The sequence below is a fragment of the Dendrobium catenatum genome, unplaced genomic scaffold, assembly GCF_001605985.2.
Source record: "Dendrobium catenatum unplaced genomic scaffold, ASM160598v2 fragScaff_scaffold_231, whole genome shotgun sequence".
In the NCBI taxonomy this organism is placed as follows: Eukaryota; Viridiplantae; Streptophyta; class Magnoliopsida; order Asparagales; family Orchidaceae; genus Dendrobium; species Dendrobium catenatum.
In genome coordinates, this window is record NW_021318693.1 from 10,100,423 (window position 1) to 10,126,926 (window position 26,504).

A 26,504-nucleotide genomic window follows, 5' to 3' on the forward strand; every position below is an offset into this window, starting at 1 on the left:
TTCGTGTTTGAAGATTTTGTGGACTAAATTGTAACTTTTACATAGTCTGACACCATTTTGGCTCTTCAAAAAAGTGTAGGGGGATCATTTTGATCATTTTCTTTAAAGTGATTTGATAATACTCATATATATTATAAGAGGATAAAAATAATAAAAATTAAATTAAATTGTTTGTTGTATTGCAAGGTAATTGTGGTGGCTGGCAGCACATCTACCCAGGTGGGGTGGAGGGCCTCCTTTATCACCTATAGGAGAAGTGGATTTAGGGGGAACTCTTTTGGAAAGATGTAAGGAGAATTTATTAGTGGATTTGGGCTTTTTAAGGGTGGAGATTGTGGAGGGTTCGGGTTAATGTTATGTTTTAGCTTTCTACAACAATTTTTGTGCGTGTTTGGGTTACTAGTGGCTACTAGGGAGTATGGGAGAGACGATTCACCTCTTGAACAGTGAATCAACTTGGGTCTTATCTTACTTTGCTTGGAGTTTAGTAAATTCATCTCTCTTGGTGTTGTTTCTGGACCTATTTGGAGTAAATTTAAGTTTTTTTTATATTGTTGTTTGTTGTTTGAATCATGAAATCCTATCAAATTGGTATCAGAGTAAGTTTTTGGGACCGATGGCCGAGATAAAGAGTTGAGGCGTTGGAAGAAAAGTTTGAGGGGGGAGTAGGGCAGCTGAGAACAAATGCGCGATCATTGAATGAGTGTTCTTCAACAAAGAAAGGAAGGTTTGAGAATATAGAGGAGATGATGAAGCGGATATTGGAGTTTCAAACTAAGGCAGCTTGATGGGGACATCAGATCATCATGGAAAGTGGTGCAAGCTAAATAGAGCAAGGCACAAAGAGAAAACAATCAAGAGAAACAAATCTTACTTTTATAAAAATTAAGACGTAACTTTGAGAACAAAATAAGAAAACAACTATCTTTAGAAAAGACAACTTCCAACTATCAAAACAAAAGAAGACTAACAAAGAAAACAATATTTTTAACAAAAAAAACTATCCTCAGAACATCCTTCAAGAGGACTCCTCACATGTACCGATTGTAGGAATAGTATTTAAAATAAGGTTTAGATATGCAAACCAAGGGTCCACCACAGCTAGGGGGATTCAATGTCCTTTTAACTTCTCCAGCAAAATGTCACCAAACCGTCCAAAACTTCTCCAATCAGCCAACAACCTTGCTAAAACAGCCAACAAAAGAAACAGCCCACAGCTTTTCTAAAACAGCCAACCAAAATCAGCCAACCACTTTGCCAACGGAACTAGAAGAAAGATACAGGTGGGGTGGAACTTGCGTAGAGAAGAAGGAGGTTAGAAGACCGAGAAGAAAGAGGAGAAGCTCGCAAGCTTTCCTAGGGGAGAAGGAGAATGGAAAAAGCTCTCAAGCTTTTCCAAAGAAAACCCTCAGGTTTTGTAAGCACTTAGCTCTCAAATATTCACCACTTTATTGGAGTGCTTTCGAACAAAGTAGGAGGGGGACTATTATGAGCAATTCTTTGCTTTGACACAGGTGGGAATGATGATGGAGTACTAAGAGAGATTTGAGCTTTTATCAGGATGTTTAGGGAGACTATTAGAGATGGTATTAGAGAGCAATTTCATGAAGGGGTTCAAACCAGAGCTGAGAGCCACTGTGCGGGTGGCAAGATCCTGTGACTTTGGAGAGGCTATGGAGTTAGCTCAGTTGATAGTGGATAAGAGATCAATTGAGAGGAGTAGCAAAGGGGGCAGTTTTGGAGGTTCTTACCGCACGATGATAACCTTCTTTGCACCTAGGATGTTGACTGTAGCAGGTAAAAGGGAAGCTCCAAAGGAGAAAGGATTGTGAGCTTGGCCGGGAGGAAACTTTGAATGGCTGACTAATATGGTGTTGCAGGACAAACGGGGTAAGGCGCTATGTTTTATGTGTGATAAGAAGTTTAACTCCAGGCCATAGGTCTAAAAATACACCTTATTGGTCATTTTTGTTTGTGATGAGGAGGAGATGGCCAGAGTAAAGACAAAGGAAGTGTTAGAGAAAGAGGAGCCCTTACACTTGGAGGTGGTGGAGGTTTTGTTTAATTATGTAGTAGGGTTCATTCTGAATCATGCCATGAAGATGAGGGGGCAGATAGGTGGGGAAGAAGTGACGATTTTGGTTGATAGTGGGACTACCCACAATTTCATATCCAATTAGGTGGTTGGGAAGCTAGGGCTAAATTTGGTAGACATGGGATGCTTTGGGGTGATGATGGGCATAAGGAAGTGGAGAAGAGTAGGGGTATTTGTCAGGGATTGGTGGTGGAGTTGCAGGGGATTCACATCAGGGAGGATTTTCTTTCGTTGGAGTTGGAAAGTACGGATTTGATCTTGGGTATGAAGTGGCTACAAACCTTAGGGGATACCAAGGTAGACTAGAAGGCCTTAGTTTTGGAGATCCAGGTGGACGAGAGAGATGTGATGATTAAGGGAGACCCTAGCTTATCCAAAGCAATGGTTTTCTTGAAAACCATGGTGCGTGCCGTACAGGGTGAATGAGTGAGATTCTTGGTGGAGCTCTAAAGCTTGGAGGCAGGAGGCACCCAGGAGATAGAGGACATTCCAAAAGTAGTATAGCTGCTTCTCCAACAGTTTAGTGAGGTATTCCAATCTCCCCAAGGATTGCCTCCTCCATAGGAGCACAAGCACACTATTATTCTTAAGGAAGGAGTCTCTCCCATTAGTGTCCTACCATACCGTTACCCACAGGTCTAAAAGGATAAGATTGAGAGGTTGATTCAGGAGATGCTTGAAGCCGAGATCATCAAGCATAGTGTGAGCCACTTTTCTAGTCCCGTGTTGCTGGTGAAGAAGAATGATGACTATTGGAGATTATGTGTAAATTATCATGCCTTGAATAAGGAAAATGTATCACACAAGTTTCCCATACCAGTTATTGGTGAGTTGCTAGATGAGTTGCATGACTTGGTGGTATTCTCAAAGATTGATTTGAAGCCTGGGTATCACCCAAGGTTTAAAATTGCGTAATTGGGTATTGAGGTATTTTTTATTTCATGAAAGTGTTTTGAGGCGTAAGTCTTAAAATTCAAAAATTGCATAAAGTGAAAATAAAGGTTAAAATTGATTCTTTATATAATATCCAAATAATATGTTGAAGAATAACATTTTAACTTTCTCTTGAACTATGAAGTAATAAATTGGAATACATATGAAACAAAAAATTGAACCAATCCAACTAATAGTTTTTGAAAATTCTAACTCAATAGAGAATGAAAAAAAAAAAAAATCTTGATCACTTTTTGTTTTGCCTTGACTTTTGGTCTATTTTGTTTTGATTCCATATTGATAATTAGTTTTATTTAATTTTTGTTGAGCCATAACTATGCCTAAGTAGGTATGGTTAGGGTAGTAATATGCCTATTGTATGAAAAGGGGTTAATGGCACCACCCTATTTTGACCACCGTATAGTCAATAGGGAGTATAACAAAGAAGGAGAATTTAAATAGATCTACTTCTTACTAACACTTATTCGAACTACTATTAGAATCAGGTGAATATGAAGTAGCCTATTCAGACTATTTCAACATCTCAGGTTTTATACTTAACAACATGAAGTATGTATGTAAAATACCTCAAATAAATACAAATCTCAAATAAAATACGTAGCTTTACTAAACTTTTTAAAATTCATTTACATACCCAAAAGTGTATATACAGCTCATACTCAGATCTATTTTTTACACCCAAAAGTGTATGTACACAAAAAGTTTAATCCCCCTTTTTGTATAGTGCCATACTAGCTATTTTTTCTTTGTATGTAGTACAATCATTGTTAATAAACTAAGACTCACTAAAATACACAAGCAATATATAAAAAATAATAATATGCTTGACATCAATTTGGAATAAATGAAAATTATATAATAAACAAATACTGTATAAAAACATCATTCATGTTCTGCTTATTGATCAATACTTTAGGCAAGTCATATGATGATTATAAGCTTTTGCTCACTCACAGCTCTCTAAATTAAGGTTGGATTCGTATTATCAATTTTAAAATTTGAGACTGCTCTCTCATTCAAGATTGGGTATGAATTCCCAATTTTTAGAATTTATAGAGTGTAGTCTTACCTTGTCAGGTCTTTTGCCTTGTCAGTATCTATACCCCATATATGACTTATTTCACCTTTTTAGTATCATTCACATTTAACAATCATAATCATGTGCTATTGTCATAAGGATTTGATGAAGCATTAACTATATATATGATGAAAATGAATTATAATACTATCATAATTATATCACATGTGAGGTTACAAATATATAAAATTTTACTATTTCTTATAACATCATTTGGGTATCTCACCTCATTTTCTAGAACAATCAAGTAAACTGGTTCATCTAAAGTACCCCGATTATTTTTTCTTTTGTAAACAATCTCAATTGCACCCTTTTTCATTCAATCCAATATTTCTTTTCTTCTCATAAAGCTCTTTTTTTCACTTCCCCTCATTTTCTTTATTAAATTTAACAACATATATTCATAGCAGCAGCAACAACAATCAATAGCATACTAAATTTTAACAAACACCTGACATGATTTAAACTTTCTTCTGTTGACATATATTTTCGCATCTAAGCAATTTCACCCCAGTTCGAGTTGTTTCGAGCCTGATTGGCTTCGATCGCACTCGATCGTTGTCGACCATCAATTAACTCAAATTGGATCCAAATTTAATTAAATTAAATTAAAATCAAATCAATCTAAATCGAACCCAATCGAACCTTGTCGAGCCTCGTCGAACTAAATTCGACGCAATTCGGTTATAATTCAAGGTTAATTTCACAAAATTAACTTGATCGGACCCAATCGACCCAAGTTGACCAAAATCGGTTTGAGTCGAATCCGATTTGGTCTCAATTTCAGTCCTAATTGATCAATTTGGGCTAAATTAACTTTCTAAATCAAAGGCTTAGATTTGATCTCAAATCCCTCCCAATTTCACTTCAAATCCTTTGTTTTGCGCAAGTGGGAACTAGATTGTAGCATTTTGGGTGATGGGTGTAAAACCCGAAAAATGCTATTTTAGATCTCGCATGCTTTTCGATGCATCACGATGAGTTTTAAGTGAAAAATTCGAAGTTTTCAGAGCAAAGGTTTAAGAATATTGATCAATATGAAAGAGCCAATAGGATGATTCTCTAGGTTAGTTAAGGTATAGGGTATTTGTGTTATAAACTACTACTTTTATTTCATAGGTTATATCTCAGAGCCATGAATCCTGAAAATGATGCCATTGATGGCACTACAGGAGAGATTAGGAGGGAGATTCTTGTAGTAGCAGAGCCTTCGAATAGTAGCATCAAGCTACTATGGAATCTTTTGCGCAGAAGATGACAACTATGACTCAAATGATAAAGAGTACTCAAACCCAGGCTGGAGGCAGTGGAAGTACTCCAATGGACAAGAACTTGAAATTATTCCAAGATATGAAACCTCCGATGTTTTCAAGTGGTGGACCTATAGAGGCTAAAAACTGGCTGATGCAGATAGAGAAGATATTGGAGGACATGTCTTGCCCAGAGGATAGGAGAGTAACACTGGCATGCATTGAAATTGATAATCTCTAGAGTTTCAGACCTATTTTAGTTGTATGCACTTCTCACTTAAATGTATTGTCATGACAAAATTGACACCCAAATTTAGGAGAGTTTGCATGCATTAAAATTGATAATCTCTAGAGTTTTGTTTAATGCATGTATTGAATCTAATTGATTTGGACTTTTTAGTCATTGTAACATAGACTTTCAAGGGTCTATGCAACAAATCTCATATCATGAAGAATCAATTAAATTTATGACTTGTACCATACAAAACTTGGAGGGTGGAATGACAATCTTGAATTGATTAAGTTTATGTACAACATTGTGCAACAACAAATACTTGATAGCTCTCAATTATCAAAATTATTTAATTTGGATAATCATATATACATGCATGCACTCTTAGGTTCTTCTTAGATCATACCAAATTTGATCTTAAAACCTTTTAGAAGTCGTAGGAATAAATTCTTCCTATTCAAATATACTAATCATGCCAAAAGTGACTTAGGAACCCTTCAATGCATTGGAAACTCTCTAGTAGAGCCTCCTCTTCTTCATGCATGATGGTTTGGAGCATCTCAAGGCTCCAAACACTTCATTGCATGAATCATTTTAACTTAGGATCAAAATCATGTTTTCTAGATCTCTTGCTAGGATCACTATGTTTCCAAGTTTCTTCTAATCATGCCAAAATTGATTTAGAAGCCTCTTCAAAGCATTAGAAAATTGATTTTCCCTTCTCCAGACGAATCCAAAACATTCGTAGAAGAGTAGGAAGCTCTCTTTCTCATGCATTTTCCCATTCATGCACAGTATTTGGAGCTTCCTCAAGGCTCTAAGCATCACGTCGCATGGGTTCTATCATACTTGGGGAGTTCTCTTTTGATGCTCTTCCCCTCTCACATGTGATATTTTGGAACCATCCCAGAGCTCCAAATATTCTATCACATGAATCATTGGGTCTTAGAAGCCAATTCTAAGTCAGCCATATCTTATTTGTTGAGATAAAATTAACACTCTATCCCTCTTGTATGTTATCTTGGATTTCCCCAAAATCCTAAAATACATGCTAAGCTCTTGAACTTGGAACCAAATTCCAAGTTTTTCCATCCCTTGTTTGTTGGAGCATAAAACCAACAAACCATCTCCCCATCCGTTACCTCAAAATCCATATAGAGGTTTCCAAATCTTGAATGTTTGTCTTGTTCATTGATACCAAAATTAACGCACAATCATCATGCAATCTTTCTTGCATGACATGTTTGGTTTACCTAAAATCCTATAGGTGTCATGCCATAAATCCTTGAGTTTGGGGCCAAAGTCCGAGCTCTCCCATTTTATTTGTTAGAACACAAAACTAGCAAATGAATATTCATCTACTTTCATGTATGATAATTTGAAACCTTCAAGGGTTTCAAACAAAATCATCCCATGAATCATGTAATCCTGGGATCAAAATCTTAGGTTTATTTGGCCTTGTTTGTTGAAGAAAAATCAATAAAAGTTCACCTCTATTTCTCCTTCATGCATGATACTTGGAGCATTCTCAAAGCTCCAAGTGTTAGATTGCTTGAATCTTATAACCTTAGGATCAAAATCCTAGGTGCATTTTATCATGTTTGTTGAGATAAAATCAACAAGCGATTATTTCTCTTCTCCCTCATGCATTACATGTGGAACCTCCTCAAGGTTCCAAATTCCATATTACATGACTCTTTGACTTAGAAATAAATTATAAATCACAAATCCTTTGTTTGTTGAGACAAAGTCAACAAACAATCATCATCCCTTTCATGCATAATGGTTGGAACCTCCTCAAGCTCCCAAATATATCATTGCATGACTCCTAGCTTGCCTTATGAGATACCATTAATCCTCCCCATACATGATGTTGTGGATTCTCTTAAAAGTCCTAAATGCGTCATGTTGTAAACTCTTGAACTTAGATCAAATATCAAGTTCTTTCATCTCATTTTCTTAGCCACTAATTAGGCAAATGAATATTCCTCCTAAATTAAAATTAGGACGGTGTATATCTCGCTTTGAATACCAAAAGTTCAAAGAATCTACTTCAACCCGCAACCCGTAAGTTGCGCATCACCCTCCTCCTATAACCCAATAGTTGTAGAAAACTATCTCATTTATCTAACATAAACTAGATGAATAAAAACCCCTTTCTATGGACACCAAATGTTCAAGGAATCCCTTCCAACTTGCAATCCAAAAGTTGCTTGTTGCCTCTCTCTTCTACAACTCAAAAGTTGTAGAAAGCCCTCTCGTTCTCCTAAGCCCAAATTTAGGAGAGTGGTTACCTCCCTTCAGACACCAAATATTTAAAGACATCATGAGTTTGCAATCCATATATTGCATTTTCTCTTTTCTTCTTTACAAACCAAAATTGTAGATAAGTTCATCCTTCTACAACTCAAAGATTGTAGAAGATATCTCCATTTGTTTAGTCAAAAATAAATGAGTGGTCATTCCCCTCTTTGAACACCAAATGTTCAAAGAATGTTCATGAGCTTGCAACCTCCAAGTTGCACACCTCTTCCTTCATTTGCCTAACACACATTTGGTAAATGATTATGTATCATTGAACACATGGTTCAATGATTTACCCTCTCATATGCATCCTATAGGTTATGTATTCATTCATCTCTTTCTACAACTCAAAGGTTGTAGAAAGATCTTCTCATTCTTCTAACCTAAATTAGGAGAGTGTGCATCATTCTTTGAATGTTAAATGTTCAAGGAACTTTCAAAAAATTGCAACTTCTAAGTTGCATCTTTTTCTCCTCCATCCCTCCAACCCAAATTGGAGGAATAAACCTCCTCTTTGGACACCAAACATTCAAAGAAACTCCTCAAATTTGTAATATCTAAGTTGCATTTTTTATCACTATATAAGACCTCACATTCTGGGCAATTCCTCCAACATATTTTGTTGGAATGTAAGCCCCAACCTTCTAATAAAAATATCAACTTAAACAAAAGTTAGATTCTTAAAATGTAAAGTCCAATATAGTATAATTTGAGCATTTATGAGTTTCTCTCGTAATCAAGTACTCATACACTTCTTTCCTTTGGTCCTCTTTACAAAAAATCTGATTTCAAGTTGATCCCTTCTCTTTTTTGAAATTCTTAAAGATTAAAACTCTTTAAACATGATTTTCATGGATTTAAAAAAAATCAAATTTTAGCCAATGTCTAAATGATTTTCAAAAGCAAGAAAATCATTAATTTAATCAAAAGTGTTTTCAAGCACCAAAGCTTGATATGTAATTAACCATATGAACATCTGTTTTCCAGAATAAAATAAACCCCATTTAATCAAACATTGAATGGGAGAATCTCTGTTAAATTTTAAATTTTATTATTGAGTTCATAAAGAAATGATATTTTTATTCTTCGGGATAATATATTATCCTTCTTATGTCGTACTAGATCATAACGTATGCAGTCCGTTTGAGGACAACAAAATTCTTCAACATATTCCTCTTTTTTCTTACTGATTTTAGCTGATAGTAGATGATTTCTGCAATTACAACATCTACAACAGTCTCCACAGCGGCCCTATGCTGTAATTCAACACATTAGCCTTTACTCTTATGCCAATAGATTTCAGTAAGCAACAACAAACAACAGCATTTTTCCTTACTGTTTCAGTAAGCAACAACAAACAACAGCATTTTCCCTTACTGTTTCAGCAAGCAACAACAATTCCTGTAGCACTAAACTCTTGATGACATCTCTTATTATACTATTTTCTATTACATTTTTTTATATGTAGCAAAATACAGTAACTTAACTGATTTAATCATTTACAAAATTTTACAGCATACAACAACCTTAAAATTTTCTATTTCTTACCTTATATGTTTGCTGAATTCTTCCTCTACAACCCCTGCAACAGCAACTACCTCACCAGCCTCCCTCACGGATAAGCTTCCCCCTAGCTTCAGCCCACGACTTGCATCTCTCCGCAACAACAACTGTTTGAATGAGGAAAAAGAAAGAACTGGTTGTAGATTTAATGCTTAAGGCAACCTCCTAATAAAATATTATCATTAACATTCCGCTAAGGCTCCACTAACTGCCCTTTATCCTCTCCCAGTCACATGATATCATCAAACCAATGCATGCAAAGGTAAGTGGCTTTAGCTTAGGAATATAAAATGTTTAGTGGAATGGAATACGAGTATTATAGTTCACATAAACACTCTTGGAGTGGCAGCAATCTAGGAAAGTCACAAGTGCTACTAGTCCATTCCCCACACTTTGCTTGAATGTTTCAACCCATTTGACTTTGATCAAACTCAATCAAACTTAGTCAAACCTTAGTCAACTTGTTCAAAACTCTTTAGTTGGGCTAAACCAAGTTAAAACCATGCTATTGTCAATCCATGAAGACAAATGGGTCAATATTGGTTAAAAACTAAGCCATCCAAACCCAAGGAACATGACCTTAAGCAAAAAAATATGATTTATGGACTCTTTGTTCATTACTCATATGATAAGGTCGAATGTCCTGATGATACCCACATAGGAATAATCTTGGGAAAGAACTTGGAACAGTATGCCCCACACCTCTTAAACCATTTTAAACCACAAACCAACTCTTCCTCCCTTTTTTTTTTTAAGTACTACTTCCCTTAGTTAGTAAGATCTCTCTTCCTTTTTCTTTCTAGAAATACTAATGGTGAAGAAGAAGAGGTATAAAGATAAAAGAAGATTGCAACAATGCCCTATTAAAAATTTTCCCTATTAAAATTTGTGCGGACATCAAGGTACATGAAGTTCTCTTATGCTCAATGCCCTTGTGCTTTCCTCTCTTTCGACGACACCTCTTTGATGATGCTGAACTACAAGCTGTAGGAGCATGCATTATGCCCTTGTATAGCCGAAGGGGGCAACAACACCCATAGATGTCTTTCATGATGTAGTGGGGGGCTCTAAGTCGCCTAAATGCTTTGTGCACCACTCATTTGTGACTATTTTGATGTGTTGGGAGGTTCTAACATGACCTTGGTGCTTCACACTGCACGCACATGAATTTTGTAATGTGGTGAGTTCACTTGAATAACTTCTCAATGCCCTTTTTTATGGGGTGATGTATATGCATTGTTGAACTTAAATAACCTGGAATCGTATAATTTACCGCCTTACATTATTGGGGCACGTCGAAGCGCTATCTAATTTTTATGGATAGATAGTGGCATGGGCTTTTCTTCTTGTTGAAGTTCTTAAACAAAAAACTAAATGGACAAAAAAATTAATGAAAAATCTGACAATTGAGAATGAATAACTCAGTCATTAGTGGATCTCATAAACATAAGCTGAGTTGAGTAAGGTTGGTTATAAACCTTATTTATTTTTTCTATTATATACAAAATATGAAGAAATGATAACACGGAGAAAAAAAATCCCTCTTGTTGATTTGATCTCTAGACGAATCTTGAAATAAATATATGACATGAATTTCACATCTTAGCAAGCTAAATGTGTCCCATATTATAACTAATTTTCCATCTCTATAAAGAAATGTCGGAGAGGAGTTTTAGGGAGTCTCTTGTTGGCTTTCTGGCATGATGAAGCCTTAGAGTTTCCAATCCTAGAGATCAGATCTTCTTGTTCTAAAGAAAGGACAGTGAAGAGGGAGACCTAGAGAGACAGGATTCAAGGAAGAGTTGTGATGAGGACATCGAAGATCAACGGCTACGATCGTGTCTATTTATTTTCATGTATTTTATTTGTTATTTGTATTTTTCCATTTATACCCTCACTTGAGGGCTTTGTCTTATGTTTGCCCTATGGGCAAGTATCACATCAAGTTGTCTTTCTCCTTGTATTGTAGCATTGTTTCTCAATTAATGGAACTCATTTTGTTTCATGCTTCATGCTAAATTCAAATTACCTCATGATGGTTAACAGATCAACAAGGCTCAATCTTGGCATTGATATCTTGCTCAGGTCACCCCAACATTTAGTTTGAGCCTCAAAGAGAAACCATGCTACGACAAAAGAGGAAATGTGAGCATCTTTCATCTATTAGTTGTAGAGTCAATTCTTGACTAACCCAGTACTTACGACAACAAAATAGTTTGGCAATGCTATGCCTCGCATGCTTGCCAACGCTACTGGAGGGTCCATATTTTTCAGGTCATTTGCCCTGCCAGTTGCATGCATGACAATCAGCTTACTCAACACACCAAAACATCTAGCCTACCTTGGCTCATAGGATCTACTTGCAATCGACGACATGAACTCTAGGAGCCGCTCGAAAGATGACATGTGGTCCTCCATACATTTGATGTAGTCAACTCTCGGCCATCTTGGTGGTTACACTGATATACAAGTTGGATGACACTACACCTCGCCTAACGCTCAGTATGACGTGAAGTGAATTGAGGCTAGATTGGTGATGTCCCTTCAAGCTGTATTTTTATGTGATTGTTTGCCTTCTATGGCTTGATAGGATTCCTACCTACTAGTAAGTTGGTCCATTCAACAAGACAAATTACTTATTGGTAATATTCCTATCAGTAGGCATGAGAAGTTATAAACTTGCTAGGCTAATCTTCATCTTGCCCAATCCATTCTGGTCGGACAAAATGCGATGATGCTCAATTTCACTTCAGGAAACATTATCACCAATATGCCCTACTAAGAGAAATGTCTATAGGGATCCCCAAACCCCTTGGTTGAGATTTTATCAAATACATGAACTTAAGATTTAGGGTCATTTTGTCAAATAAGAAGATGCGTAATTGTTGACTTATAAATTAACCTTCTGGCGAGGATAAGCACCTATAAGTCCTACCAATATTCAAGTCTATTCGCAGCTCTTCCCGTGAATCAAATACTCACTGAAGTGGACAAAGAAAATAAACATTTGTGGTTAGGATCTTTGTTCGAGTCATTGTTTTTCAACTTGATGCTTGAGCTAATTCAGTGCTTTCGATTTAAGGCACCCATAAAGTTACTAACCTCAATAGTGGTACATTCAAGAACTTTCTTCAAATTTTTAATATGGGATGTGACCTTAAAGATTATCCTTTAACACTAAAATCACATAGCCCATGTAGTCTTTGATGCTCTTCTTTCTAAATTGAATTGAGGGCTTGATTTTGAATTTCTAAATTAGTCATGTGGATCGATCAACCATACTGGTCATTTTGAGTTATTCTGTTTAAGTCCCGTTAGAATATCCGTGAACCATTAACAACCATATTGGTATTTCTAGGTGATTCTATTAAGTCATTGGATCCCATCAATATGGAGTGCTGAAGTGTGCTCACCAACAAGACTTTGGATATTTGATAAGAGGCAACCCATGACTATTAATCAAATTCCCTAAAAGATATATAAAAAATCAAAGCATGTTGTTGTTGGCAAACTGGGTCCACCATATTGACTATGATGAAGGAAGCATAAGATTTTGGTGAAGTTGACCATTTTTCTCGCAAGTATACCCTAAATTAAAATATCCAAATTTAACCACCATCATACCACAGTGCATGTGACGTCCTTGAGTGTTTTCTAGTGTTGCAAATGAGATGTAATTAATCATGTAGGATTTCTCCTACAGAGAATGTTGATTCCTTAGTTCTAATATGAACTCTTACTTGTCCAAAATTTTATTTATGGGGAATCTCTGAGAAAGTGAAACACTCTATCTTTGAAAACTCAAATTTATTTTGCATTAGGTCCCTAGACTCCAAAAGTATATGAAGGGAGGGATGACCTCCATAAGGTTTTGAGGCCTTAAGATATCACAGCACCTTAAATTGTGATAGAGCCTAAGTGTACTTATGATGCATATAGATTGTTCTACCAGATATGTATTTCTACGGCCTTTCTGAAAGTTTTTTTTTTTTTTTTCTACTTTGTTGACATTGTTTTTTGTATCTTGGTTGCTTGCTGTATCTTTTACTTATCTACATTGTTAGTTCTTTTCCAAACAGGTTTACATGAATAAAAAATTTGATTACAAACTACACAAGCACTTGCATTAACCCTTTCAGCATATATTTGCTTGGAGAATATCATTTGTCTTGGCATCCAAAAAACTGCTTTGTCCTTTCTCTTAATTTATATTTGTACCAGTATATATACGTCCATATTTCATATAAATGCATTCATAAATATTTGTGTGGATATATGCTTTTATTCATGTATGCTTTTATCCTTGTGTGCTTAATGTAACTTCGTATGTCTAGGTTAAAATTCCTTGAACTGCTTCTGAGATTTTCAACTTTTTTCTTTCTTTCCCTTTAGCTATCATAAGTATTGAGTTAAATTCCCCTGAGGTTTTTTTTATGACGTTAATTTGATATAAAAATCCCCTTCATTAATTTCATAGAGCTACTTTGTCCGTTAAAACACAATAAGGAAAGATAAAAGAAATGCTTCAAGTTCATGTCCAGGAATGCTTAGCGTTGTTATTCCACTGGTGTCCAATTTAATCTCCTAGCTTGCCATAATATCTTGGCAGGGTGGGGTTTTGTTTCGAGGCAATCTAAGAGGGAAGGCTTCTAAAAGTTATGAGAAGATAACAAAGAGAATGCAGGTAATGTGTTCTATACGCTTTTTCTAAATTTGTTATTTTGAAGGAAAATGTGGAGTTCACAGTGGAGAAGTTACACTTGAGCCCTAACCTCCACACCTTTTTCATTCTTAATTGTCTTTTCCAACTATTCTATTTACCGTGTTTTGTGTAATTTTGTTGTCACAGGATAGATTTGGGGATCAGTATAAGTTTTTCCTTCTGATTGATCCGGAGGATGATAAACCAGTGGCCGTTGTGGTGCCTAAACAAACTTTCCAGGTTGAAGCAACTGGTAATGTGAAATTACACTTGAGCTACTTCTCACCTGTACTTATATTATCACTAGCTAGACAAGGTTTCAGGTTCAGTTATTATTCTTTGTTTCAAATTGCAATGAGCAGAATGTTAGCACTTTCTTCTCTCCTCTTGAGTAGAATTTGTGTTTTAAAATATGAAAGTAGATCCTACTCTCCTTTTACGTGCTTGGATGTCATTTGCAGCTGTCCCAGAATGGTTTGCTGCCAGTGCTTTTGGACTGGTCACCATTTTCACCTTACTTCTCCAAAATGTGCCTGCATTGCAGTCGAACTTGTTGTGAGTTTCTCTCACCTATCTTTTATTTTTTGGACTAATAAGATTATGCGTGGGCCTTTTTCTGCTTTAGGTTGGGATAGTGTGGGTGTTTTGGTTGGGGTTTAGCAGTTGAGGGAACTTGAGGTGAACTTCTGCTCTTGTTTTCTCTCATATTAGTCAAAGCAGGTCTTGATTCTTGGTTTTAACCCTGATTGTTATCATGTCATTTTTGTATGACTGAGGGAACTGAACATGGTTTCTGTTCATTTGTTGTGCTCCCCTGTTTTATACGTTAAAGCAATATGTGAGATTTTTTGTTTGGTTATATTGTCACTGCAAGTGATGTGCTATCCTAAAGATGGTATGGTATCTAAATAACTTTGAACTGGAAACATTTTTTTTAGAATCTGTATGAAATTGGAATGTATTATTAGGCGAAAAGATATCAATGAGTGGCTGCAATGAGGGCCTAGAGTAATGGTTAAGTTGTCTTTGGCATAGCATATGAGATCCCAAGATAGTCACAGAAACAATCTCTCTGCAAATGTAAGGTAAGTTTGCGTACATCAACCCCTCTTAAGGCTGTTTATTAGTGAGAGTTCCATGCTCTGGATACACCCATTTATATAAATGAATGGGCAGTAAACCATCCTAGGAATAGAATATAATAGTGTGTGCACACATATTTCCTATATTTAGCTCTTGTCATAAAAACTTTTGCGGTTGAACTTTCTTTATTCAGGGAATTCAACTAGGTAATTTTTGAAATATTGAAATTGATTTTACTATTTTTGTTGGAACATGTGCAGGGAGCATCCATGACTACTTAGCATTTTTGGTTTACTGGACTTATTTATTTTTAAGTTGCCTGCTCAAAGAAAGAATTATAGTATTCATATTTTTATGGTTATGTAATGAAAAGTTTGATGTCATGACATAATACTTATATACATGAGACATTCTTACTATTATACTGTAAATTATAATTGATCATTGAGTTTATTATTGAGAACTCAAATCATTAGATTGAAAATTACATGCGAGTCCCCTGTTGATGAAATGTTTGATCGAGAATGTTTCGTGTACAGAAAAAGAGGGTCAAAGGAAAATATGTAAGAACTGTTTTATTGTATTTTAAACTAGAAATTATTTGAGTGGCTATTCAGATTTTAAAAAATAATATTATTTAGTTTATCAAGTAATTGAATTTTTGAAATAATTGTGATATTCATTCGACCGTTGTTCCCACCTCGTTAATTCGAGATTCCAGGTTGGGTCATGACAAATTTGGCCTCCATTGACCTCAAATTTTGCATGACCCATATATTCTTCTCCTATCCAAGCCCTTAGAGGAAGTAGAAAGGAGTTTATATGTAGTGAAATCTAATTAGGGTTTTTGATGATCATGTTCGTGATAATCCACTTTATTGATCCTCTAAGCATCATGTTGAATTGCATAGTTATTACATTGTTTCTCCTCTAAAAACCTAGATCTTTGCATGCATCTTGAAAACTTTAAAGTTGCTTCTATAAAATATGTACTATGTTGAAAAATCTTACAAACGTAGATATTCCTATGCCTATTGATTTAATTTCTTGATTTCTTGTATAGAAATCCTAAGTCCTCTTAAAAATATCTTTGGTTGCAGAAATAATCCTACTGTTTCCATAGCATTTTACAGCATTAATCTTGTGTCAGTTTGACATCATAATACAACTTTCTAATGGTGTCAATTTGATTTTGGATCAGTTCCTTGCAAAAAAAAAAAAAAAATCATTCAATTTGAATTTATTGAAAAAAGGAGTTAAAGAGTTCTTTTTGCAAAAATCTAAAATGAAGATATTCTTCCTTAGAGAAATTTTAGAAATTCCATTATTGTGAGGGTAATAGATTTTCTTCCCCTTGGCTAATGCATCAAATCTTCCTCTTCGCTTCTTTTTGACATGATTTGTTATTTGCGATATTGATAGTGACGATGTTTACTAATTGAAGTGAGGTGCTTAGAGAAAGGTATATGTACTGCTAGGAAGATGTGTTACTTTTGACGATTTCTAAGAATGGAGGATTTGTATGAAGCTAAGAAGAATTGATGTAAGACTTGCATGTCATAGGAAAATGAAGTCATCATTTTCAAGAAAAAATAATAGTTAAGAACCGCAAAATTGCATTGTGATTAAGATAGAAATAAATTAAAAATATACATAACTTGAAAAAAAAAAGAGAAAGGAAAGATCAGATAGAAATAAATTTTAGTTATATGAAAGGCACTTAAAGCAAGCAATATCCCTATTGAATGATTGAGAATAAAAATCATAATGAGGTCCAGTATTTCCTATGAAGAATATTATCAAAGTTGAAAGTTCATGTTTGTTGGACCTATAGAGAAGGCAGTCATCATGAGGAATATGTAAGAATTTTTAAAGAAGATAGAAATAATTCTTATACCATAAGTTCATAGAAATTTAAAAATCTTGTTGCTATTGTTAATTGTGCAATACATTGCAACATATTAAAGGGTAAAATATGGTTGTTCAGACTTTGGAAATATTTATATTCAAACCATCAAAGATGGATGTTTTAATATTAAAAAAAAAAACTTGAGTGTTAGAGAAAGGTGGAGAAAATTGAGCAATGCATTAAGTTGGAGTTTAGAGCTTGTTTATTCTTATTTGGAAGTTGATAATCATGATATTGCTCATGAGCATTATTCATAACCGTGTTGCAGCAATAGATCAATTACTATGGTTTGTTTGAGTTTTTGCTATAATCTCTGTCTAGTTTTTGTTTTGTTTTATATGGTCTTGAGTTTGACTCCTAGTTGTATATTGATCTTGTAATTGCCTATTTTAAGAACAGAGTTCATAGAACAGAACAATTTATTAAGCTTTAAAACTTCTAGCTAACACTTAGAAAACCTCAAAAGCTTAAGTCTTTCCTCTTCTGTGGAGCACTACCAACAAACTGATAGGAAATACTTGAAATCTACAAGTGTTTCCTATCAATCTTCGAAAAACAGCGAGATATCTCCACAAAAATCCAAACAAAATCACGAAAACAGTAGATAATTTGTATTATTTGATAAAAAGGAAAAGGAAAATACCAAGATACAATTTATCCTCTATTCGAGAGGAGGATCGATCTCTCCCAATCTCTAGACGCCGCTACAGCCCAAATAAACTAAGAGATCTCAAATTTCAGCCAAATTCAAGATGCCCTAACCTTAGGAAAACAAACTATTTAATGCATACAAATTAAAAGAAAATCCCTAAACAGTCCCTACATTCAAATTTCCCTCCCAACTCTCTAAAAAATCCTTCCCAAACAGGCTAACGTACGCCCGAGCGTGCTTTCGGCGCGTACAGGAGGCGGACATTTCCGCCTCTGCTCGCGTAAGCCGGTCCCGTCGGACCGGTCTAATACAACCCCAATTATTGTGGACTAGTTTTCCTCTTTATGCTTTTAGTGATTATTGAATGCAGCCCTAAACCCTTAAAAATATATTTCTTGCTCAATTAATTGGCATCAAATCCCCTTTTAAACAATTCTCCAAATTATTCTAAGCAATGCAACTAAATACATATATTTAGAGGATGGGGCCTTTAGTTAGGTTGTCTCTAATGTAACCTTGAGATCATAGTTTTGAATCATGAAAATAGCTTCTTTATAGTATTGGGTAAAGCTTTGTGCCTTAATCGCTCAACCTAACAATGGTGGAGTTTTCATTCAATGAGTAGTTCTTTTATTTCTTTTTCTACGAAATAGTTTAGGTAGAGGCAAAAGTTGATTTTGAATTTTGTTTATATTTGTCATCCTTCTGTGGAAAATGTCCAACACTTGGTCAGTATGGATGCCTTAAACGTAGCAAAAATTGGTATGATGGCATTTTTGTGCAATCCTGCTAAAGTAGAGTAGTGATAGTGTGTTGTGCTGAATGTTTTGAGGTAATGGAATTGAACTATTAGAGAAAGATAGGTGCTTTAGTTACTTCTAAGGAAACTGGAGTTTGATGATTACTTGCAAAAATCTGCTTAATATTAGACATTGTTCTTAAACTTTTCAAGTTCTTGTATATGTTTTGATAGAAATCTGTTGACTCAGCTGGCCAAGTCCTTAAATAACTTGTGATTAGATGTAACCGTTTATGTAATTTTTTCTAAGATATTTTCTGGAAAGTACAATCAGAAACCATTGGCTACTTATGACACTATTATTTAGGTCAATGTTTGACAATCTTGAATTGTTGAAAGATGGCCTTCCTGGATCCCTTGTTACTGCTCTTATTTTAGGGTCCCACGAAGCTGGTCATATTTTAGTTGCAAGAGATATTGGTGTCAAGCTTGGAGTACCATATTTTGTCCCTAGCTGGCAGGTAAATATTTCCATGTACTTCAGTTTGTTTTAACTCTTAATATTCTTTGCTGAAATTGCCTATGCGCAGCGTCCATATTTCTCGATTCTAAATAATATCATGTGAGATATCAATTCAAACAAGCAAATGAAAATCTATTTTCTATGCATGTAACATGGTTACTAGGATCAAAGACTGATCCATTGGCCATCATAGGCCATCACGCATGCAACATGGTTATCAAAATCTTAGTTGGGTATGACCCCTAAAACTATAACAAAGGTTTTATCTTGTCCAGTATCATTCCATCGTTAAGACAGATTAGAATACTGGGTTTAGTCTTGTTGGGCAGGATGGTTGAAAATATATTTTCATAAATATAATTGTTTCTGATCCTAACCAGTTGGCTTAAAAATTTTAAGTTGAATCATGAATTTGCCCATTTGTCTATCAATCTAGACTTTGGTCCCCTCATGATCTACATTTCTAAAAATATGTTATCAGAACTAAGATTTGGTTGAGCTTGAGTGACAAGTATGGTCCATTCCTTAACGCAGTGATGCTACAGTTTTGAAGAGTTATGAAAAAAGTACACAAGCAATATAAGAACACTAACTGAATCGTAACTGGACAACTATCTTACCCTTACCAAATGATTTGTATCACTCTCAACCTCATCAAAGGAAAAAGGAAGAGTTAATAAATTTGCCATTAATCGAAGTTTGGAGAAAAAGTGAGTTATCTCAAATTGCATTGCAAATGTAGTATGCTACATTTTAGAATTCCATTGTTAGATATAGGCTTTACATCATGAATAAAATTAAAAGCCCAAGGAATATAAAGAGAAAATTATATGAAGTGTCAAAATTAAATAAAATTACATCAATATATGACTTACAAATATTTGTCTCTTCATTTTTTCATCACATCATATCATAATTAAAGGTAGATCTTCATGTATTGCACTTTCTCTATCCTCCTTGGTCTACTTGCTCTCTCCTCCTTTATTGGATGAAATTTTCTCCTCTATATTAATTTGAGGAATTACAGTAAAAAGAGCTCAATGTAATTTCTATGAACATGTAACCTCAAAATTTGGTCTAAAAGCCTTAAGGGCTATTGACAAGGCTTCCATGCTATCATGCATGAAATTTAAGTAATTTTCAAAAGAATTACATGCAACTATGGTGATAAAAATTTGCAATTTTTTTTTGCCCAAATTATTTTAAAAATAGAAAATAAATAAAAATAATAAGTTTATGAAATTAGATTTCTTTATTTAATAAATGTAAGTGATGTAGAACAGATGGGGGGGGGGGGGTCATTTCAAATTAAATGGGAAAAGGACGGAAGGGATACTTAATTAATCCCTTAAATAGAGAGAGATTGGAGGCCTTAATGGAGAAGAATTAATTAAAATAGGAGAGAGGGAGGGGTGGAATTAAAGCTTGCCTATTCAATAGTCTTAAATTGAGGGAGAATTTTATTCAAATTCAATTTGGAATTGAATTTGAATTGATTTAAAGACTTTCCTAAAATAGATCAATGAATTTAGGAAATTATTTGAATTTCAAATTGTGTTGGGTTTGAATTCAAAACCTTTCAAAGATAATCATTAATCTAATTTTGGGAAGAAATTTAAAGAGGGCATGGGTATGGGGCCGGCCAAGAGAGAGGGAGGACTAGGAGTATCTAGGTTCAATGTATTTGGACTAGGGATTAATTAATCAATCAATTTCAGAAGTGATTAATTAATTAAATGAAAGAGGTTTCAAAAAATAAGGTAATTGATGAGGATGTATTTGAAATTCAAATTATATTAATTTGAATTTAAAATCTTTCCAAATTAATGATAACTTAAATAAGGAAAGAGGTTTTTTTTTAGGGAAGTGGGGCTAGGGAAGGAAGTGGCCGACGGGTGGGTGGAGCCATGGTGGATTTCAGCCAAGGGGAGGGAGGAGTAAGGGAGGGGCTGGTGTAGGCCGATGGTGTGGAGGTGATGAGGGTGAGAGGATCAGTGCCTTGATGGAGAGCTTGAGGAGGTGGTGGTTTAGAGAAATAAGGAAAAACAAAACAAAGAAAAAAGAGATAGAACCACGAGTCTTGGACTCTTCTGAATACTGACGGGTGATATGATGCCCTTTACCAAGGAACTTCAAGCCACGAGCCCAGACCCATCCTACGGCTGATGGAAACCACAATTCCCTCCATAGGGATTCCCACTAACGTCCTCTCAAAGAACAAAAGTGCAAAAAAAATTATTTTCTTAATAATCCATAATACAAGAGCAAAAGCCTCTATATATAGGCCTTAAAATAAAAGAAACTAAAAAGGCAACTTTGCCCCTTGGGCTTACATAAGACAATACTCTTAAATAAGGGTAAAAATAGAAAATGCATAATTAAAATAAAAAATATAATTAATAAACTAAGATAAAATGGAGTGATCTCGGCCTTCAATCTTTGTCTCTTCCTTTGATTAACCTCCAACGTCGGATGTTCGCATCATTCTCCCGGGGTGGAAAAGAGCTCGACTCCGTCGAGTCCGCATCCGGGGCAACCATGCTCTAATACCAAACTCATGTATATTAGATAGGGGGGGGGGGGGGGGGGGGGGGGGTCATTTCAAATTTGAATTTCAAATTAAATGTGAAAAGGAGGGAAGGGGTACTTAATTAATCCCTTAAATATAGGGAGATGGGAGACCTTAATGGAGAAGCATTAATTAAAATAGGAGAGGGGGAGGGATGGAATTAAAGCTTGCCTATTCAATAGTCTTAAATTGAGAGAGAATTTTATTCAAATCCAATTTGGAATTGAATTAGAATGATTTAAAGACTTTCGTAAAATAGATCAATTAATTTAGGAAATTATTTGAGTTTCAAATTGTGTTGGATTTGAATTCAAAACCTTTCCAAGATAATCATTAATTTAATTTTGGGAAGAAATTTAAAGAGGGCATGGGTATGGGGCCGGCCAAGAGAGAGGGGAGACTAGGAGTGTCTAGGTTCAATGTATTTGGACTAGGGATTAATTAATCAATCATTTTCAGAATTGATTAATTAATAAAATGAAAGACATTTCCAAAAATAAGGTAATTAATGATGATGTATTTGAAATTCAAATTAGATTAATTTGAATTTAAAATCTTTCCAAATTAATGATAACTTAAATAAGGAAAGAGATTTTTTTTCTTTTGAGGGAAGTGGGGCTAGGGAAGGAGGTGACCGGCGGGTGGGTGGAGCCATGGTGGATTTCAACCAAGAGGAGGGAGGAGGAAGGGAGGGGCTGGTGTAAGCCGATGGTGTGGAGGTGATGAGGGTGAGAGGATCGATGCCTTGGTGGAGAGCTTGAGGAGGTGGTGGTTTAGGGAAATAAGGAAAAATAAAACAAAGAATAAAGAGATAGATTCGCGAGCCTTGGACTCTTCCGAAGACTGACGGGTGATACGATGCCCTTCACCAAGGGACTTCAAGCCATGAGTCCGGACCCATCCTATGGCTGGTGGAAACCACAATTCCCTCCATAGGGAGTCCCACTAACGTCCTCTCAAAGAACAAAAGTGCAAAATAATTTTTTTTTCTTAATAATCTATCATTCTAATACAAGAGCAAGGGCCTCTATATATAGGCCTTAAAATAAAAGAAACTAAAAAGGCAACTTTGCCCCTTGGGTTTATATAAGACAATACTCTTAAATAAGGGTAAAAATAGAAAAAAATGCATAATTAAAAAAAATACAATTAATAAATTAAGATAAAATGAAGTGATCTCGGCCTTCAATCTTCGTCTCTTCCTTTGATTAATGTCCAACGTCTGATGTCCGCATCATTCTCCCGGGGTGGAAAAGAGCTCGACTCCGTCGAATCCGCATCCCGGGCAACTATGCTCTGATACCAAACTCATGTAGAACGGATAGGGGGGGTCATTTCAAATTTGAATTTCAAATTAAATGGGAAAAGGAGGAAGGGGTACTTAATTAATCCCTTAAATAGAGAGAGATTGGAGTCCTTAATGGAGAAGCATTAATTAAAATTGGTGAGAGGGAGGGGTAGAATTAAAACTCGCCTATTCAATAGTCTTAAATTGAGGGAGAGAATTTTATTCAAATCAAATTTGAAATTGAATTAGAATTGATTTAAAGACTTTCCTAAAATAGATCAATTAATTTAGGAAATTATTTGAATTTCAAATTGTGTTGGATTTGAATTCAAAATCTTTCCAAGATAATCATTAATCTAATTTTGGAAAGAAATTTAAAGAGGGCATGGGTTTGGGGCCGGCCAAGAGAGAGAGGGGGGACTATGAGTGTTTAGGTTCAATGTATTTGGACTATGGATTAATTAATCAATCTATTTCAGAATTGATTAATTAATTAAATGAAAGAGGTTTCTAAAAATAAGGTAATTAATGAGGATGTATTTGAAATTCAAATTAGATTAATTTGAATTTAAAATCTTTCCAAATTAATGATAACTTAAATAAGGCATGAGGGTTTTTTTTTTTTGGGAAGTGGGGCTAGGGAAGGAGGTCGCGAGCGGGTGGGTGGAGCCATGGTGGATTTCAGCCATGGGGAGGGAGGAGGAAGGGAGGGATGGTGTAGGCCGATGGTGTAGAGGTGATGAGGGTGAGAGGATTGGCGCCTTGGTGGAGAGCTTGAGGAGGTGATGGTTTAGGAAAGAAAGGAAAAACAAAACAAAGAAAAAAGAGATAAAACAGTGAGCCTTGAACTCTTCCGAAGACTGATGGGTGATATGATGCCCTTCACCAAGGGACTTCAAGCCACGAGCCCGGACCTATCCTGCGACTCGTGGAAACCACAATTCCCTCCATAGGGATTCCCACTAACGTCCTCTCAAAGAATAAAAGTGCAAAACAAATTTCTTTTCTTAATAATCCATCATCCTAATACAAGAGCAATGGCCTCTATATATAGGTCATAAAATAAAAGAAACTAAAAAGACAACTTTGTCACTTGGGCTTCCATAAGACAAGACTCTTAAATAATGGTAAAAATAAAGAATGCATAATTAAAATAAAAAATATAATTAATAAACTAAGATAAAATGGAGTGATCTCGGCCTTCAATCTTCGTCTCTTCCTTTGATTAACGTCCAACGTCGGATGTCCGCATTAGTGAGGCTATGTATTCATAACTATAATATTTATGGAGGAGGCCATCCATTTTGACAAATTAATGCCTTCCAATCTTCATCGTTTTAATTTATTTTAACATCTTTGTGCTACATCAATTCTCTCATCTCAATTAACTATTCTTTTAAGAGTGGAAAGCTTTGTAGGATGTGCAAATTGTGGGAAAGATTTAATTAGCACAAAAATTATATTTTCTCCTATTATATGGTTAAGATAGAAATCTTTGTAAATATTAATGATCATTGTATTATGAATAGTAGCAATAGTACCTTAAGATATAGCAAAGTATTCAAAATATTTAAAATTGGAGCGAGAATGACACGAAAAGTGTTTTTAGCGGTTTCTTCAAATGATGGATAATTTTTTCAGCAAACATATTTTGCTCCTTAGAAGATTGGAAATGCAATTTTAAATTATTATAATCAAGTTTCAACTAATTGTGACTCGTTTCTAGAATTTATTTTTTAACTTGATTAGAAGTTTATATTATTCTTTAGAAGTCTTTTCTCACTTCCTCTCTTAATTCCAAGTTATTTATCACCACGGGAAAATTTAGGAAAGAAATATTTGGTAAGGTCTATTGCGCTATCAACAACAATTATTAGACATGCAAAAATTTTCTTACCAATCTTACCAAATTAAAATGATGGAACCCATAGAATAAATAGCACTTTTTCAAAGATTAATTTTATTGAAAGTTTTGTAATACTTGATCTCCGCTTAATAACCTCGATCCAAAGCTCAATTACTAATTCATGTAGTCATGCTACAACTTTGAAGAGCTGTGGAAGAATACATGCAACACAAGTAATACAAGAACACTAGCTGAATGGTAATTGGATACACATCTCACCCTCAGCAAAGGATGTATATCACTCTTAAACTCATCAAAGAAAGATATAACAAACTTGCCATCAAGTTTAGTTCGTAGAATAAGTAAGCTATCTCAAATGACATTTCAAAAGTAGTTTGTTACATTGTAGTGCAACACATTGTATTTAGGTTTTAGATCATGAAGAAAAAAAAAACTTTAGGTCTATAAAGATACAAAATAGATATAAAATTATATGAAGAGTCAAAATTAAATAATATTACATAAATATGAGTTAAAAATATTTGTTTCTTTATTTCATCATCACATCATATTATAGTCAAGGGTAGATCTTTATTTCTTGTACTTTCTCTCTCCTCCTCCCATCGACACTTTCTCTCTCCTCATTTGTTGGATGAAATTTCTATCCTATTGATTAATTTGGGGAGTTATTCTAAGGTGAGCTCAATTGTAATTTTTATTTATATATAACCTCCATTTTTAGTGAAGAAGTTAACATGGAAACATTGACATCATGCAGGTAATTAAAGTAATTTTTATGAGACTTACATGCAAAAGTGATGATAATAGAATGCAAAATCTCTGTTTGGTCCAGCTTATTTCTCCAAAAAAAAAAATACAAGTAAATAAAGATGATAAGCTTTATGAAAACAAGTTTTTTTTTTAATTCATGCAAGGTTGTATATTTAAGATGAGAATATTTTATGTAATATTTGTGGAGGAGGCCATCTATTTAGAAAAGCTGATGCCTTCAATCTTCATCAATTTCTTTTATTTTGACATATATTCTACATCACTCACTTAGTCATTGTTGATCTTGATAACAACTCTAAGGTCGACCCGACCAAGTACATCAAAAATGGCGAGCACAAGATGTGACTCGTTCAAATGCTATTCAAAATGTGTCGACCAAAAGTCAAAATCATGTGAATAGTATCTATCTGTGAAGAACATTATGTCGACACTTTTGGGAGAACAGAAAAAATTTAAATTGACACCCATCTTGCTTGTGATGCTGCATGAAGAAAAATAAAAAAAATTGCCCACACGTGAGGTGATGACGTGACTTTGATGTGCTGGAGCGATGAAGTTTTATGAAAAATAATTAAATCAAAATCAAAACTAATAATAATAATAATAATAATAATAAATATCTAATCCCTAAGTCCTCACCTCTCCCATTATTGCCCCTTCTTGAGCCCATATTCATCGTACCCTTGCACAAGCCCCCCAATTTTTCTTCATCTCTCCCTCAGTACCATATGCGTTGTACCCATCATACCTGTTAACGGCGAATGGCGCACCATGGCGCAAAGGTCCATTTGGAGCCATGGCGCATAGCGCACGGCGCGGCGCGCGCTATTTTGAATATGGCGCAAGCTATATAAAAAATATTAAATAATAAGCATGAATATGAAATACTATTAAAAATGAAAGACAAGCTATCATAATAATAAAA

At 35.0% G+C, this 26,504-nt stretch overlaps 1 protein-coding gene across 2 annotated transcripts in view; it reads left to right on the forward strand.

Moving 5' to 3' along the window:
- LOC110109387 (probable zinc metalloprotease EGY2, chloroplastic) overlaps positions 1–26,504 on the forward strand; it is a 43,693-nt gene that overhangs the window by 10,262 nt on the left and 6,927 nt on the right. For both annotated transcript variants that reach the window (XM_020840443.2, XM_020840442.2), the window contains exons 7-10: positions 14,086–14,160; positions 14,326–14,431; positions 14,640–14,733; positions 18,929–19,082. In XM_020840443.2, coding sequence (XP_020696102.1) covers positions 14,086–14,160; positions 14,326–14,431; positions 14,640–14,733; positions 18,929–19,082 — 429 coding nt within the window. The remainder of the gene's footprint in view (positions 1–14,085; positions 14,161–14,325; positions 14,432–14,639; positions 14,734–18,928; positions 19,083–26,504) is intronic.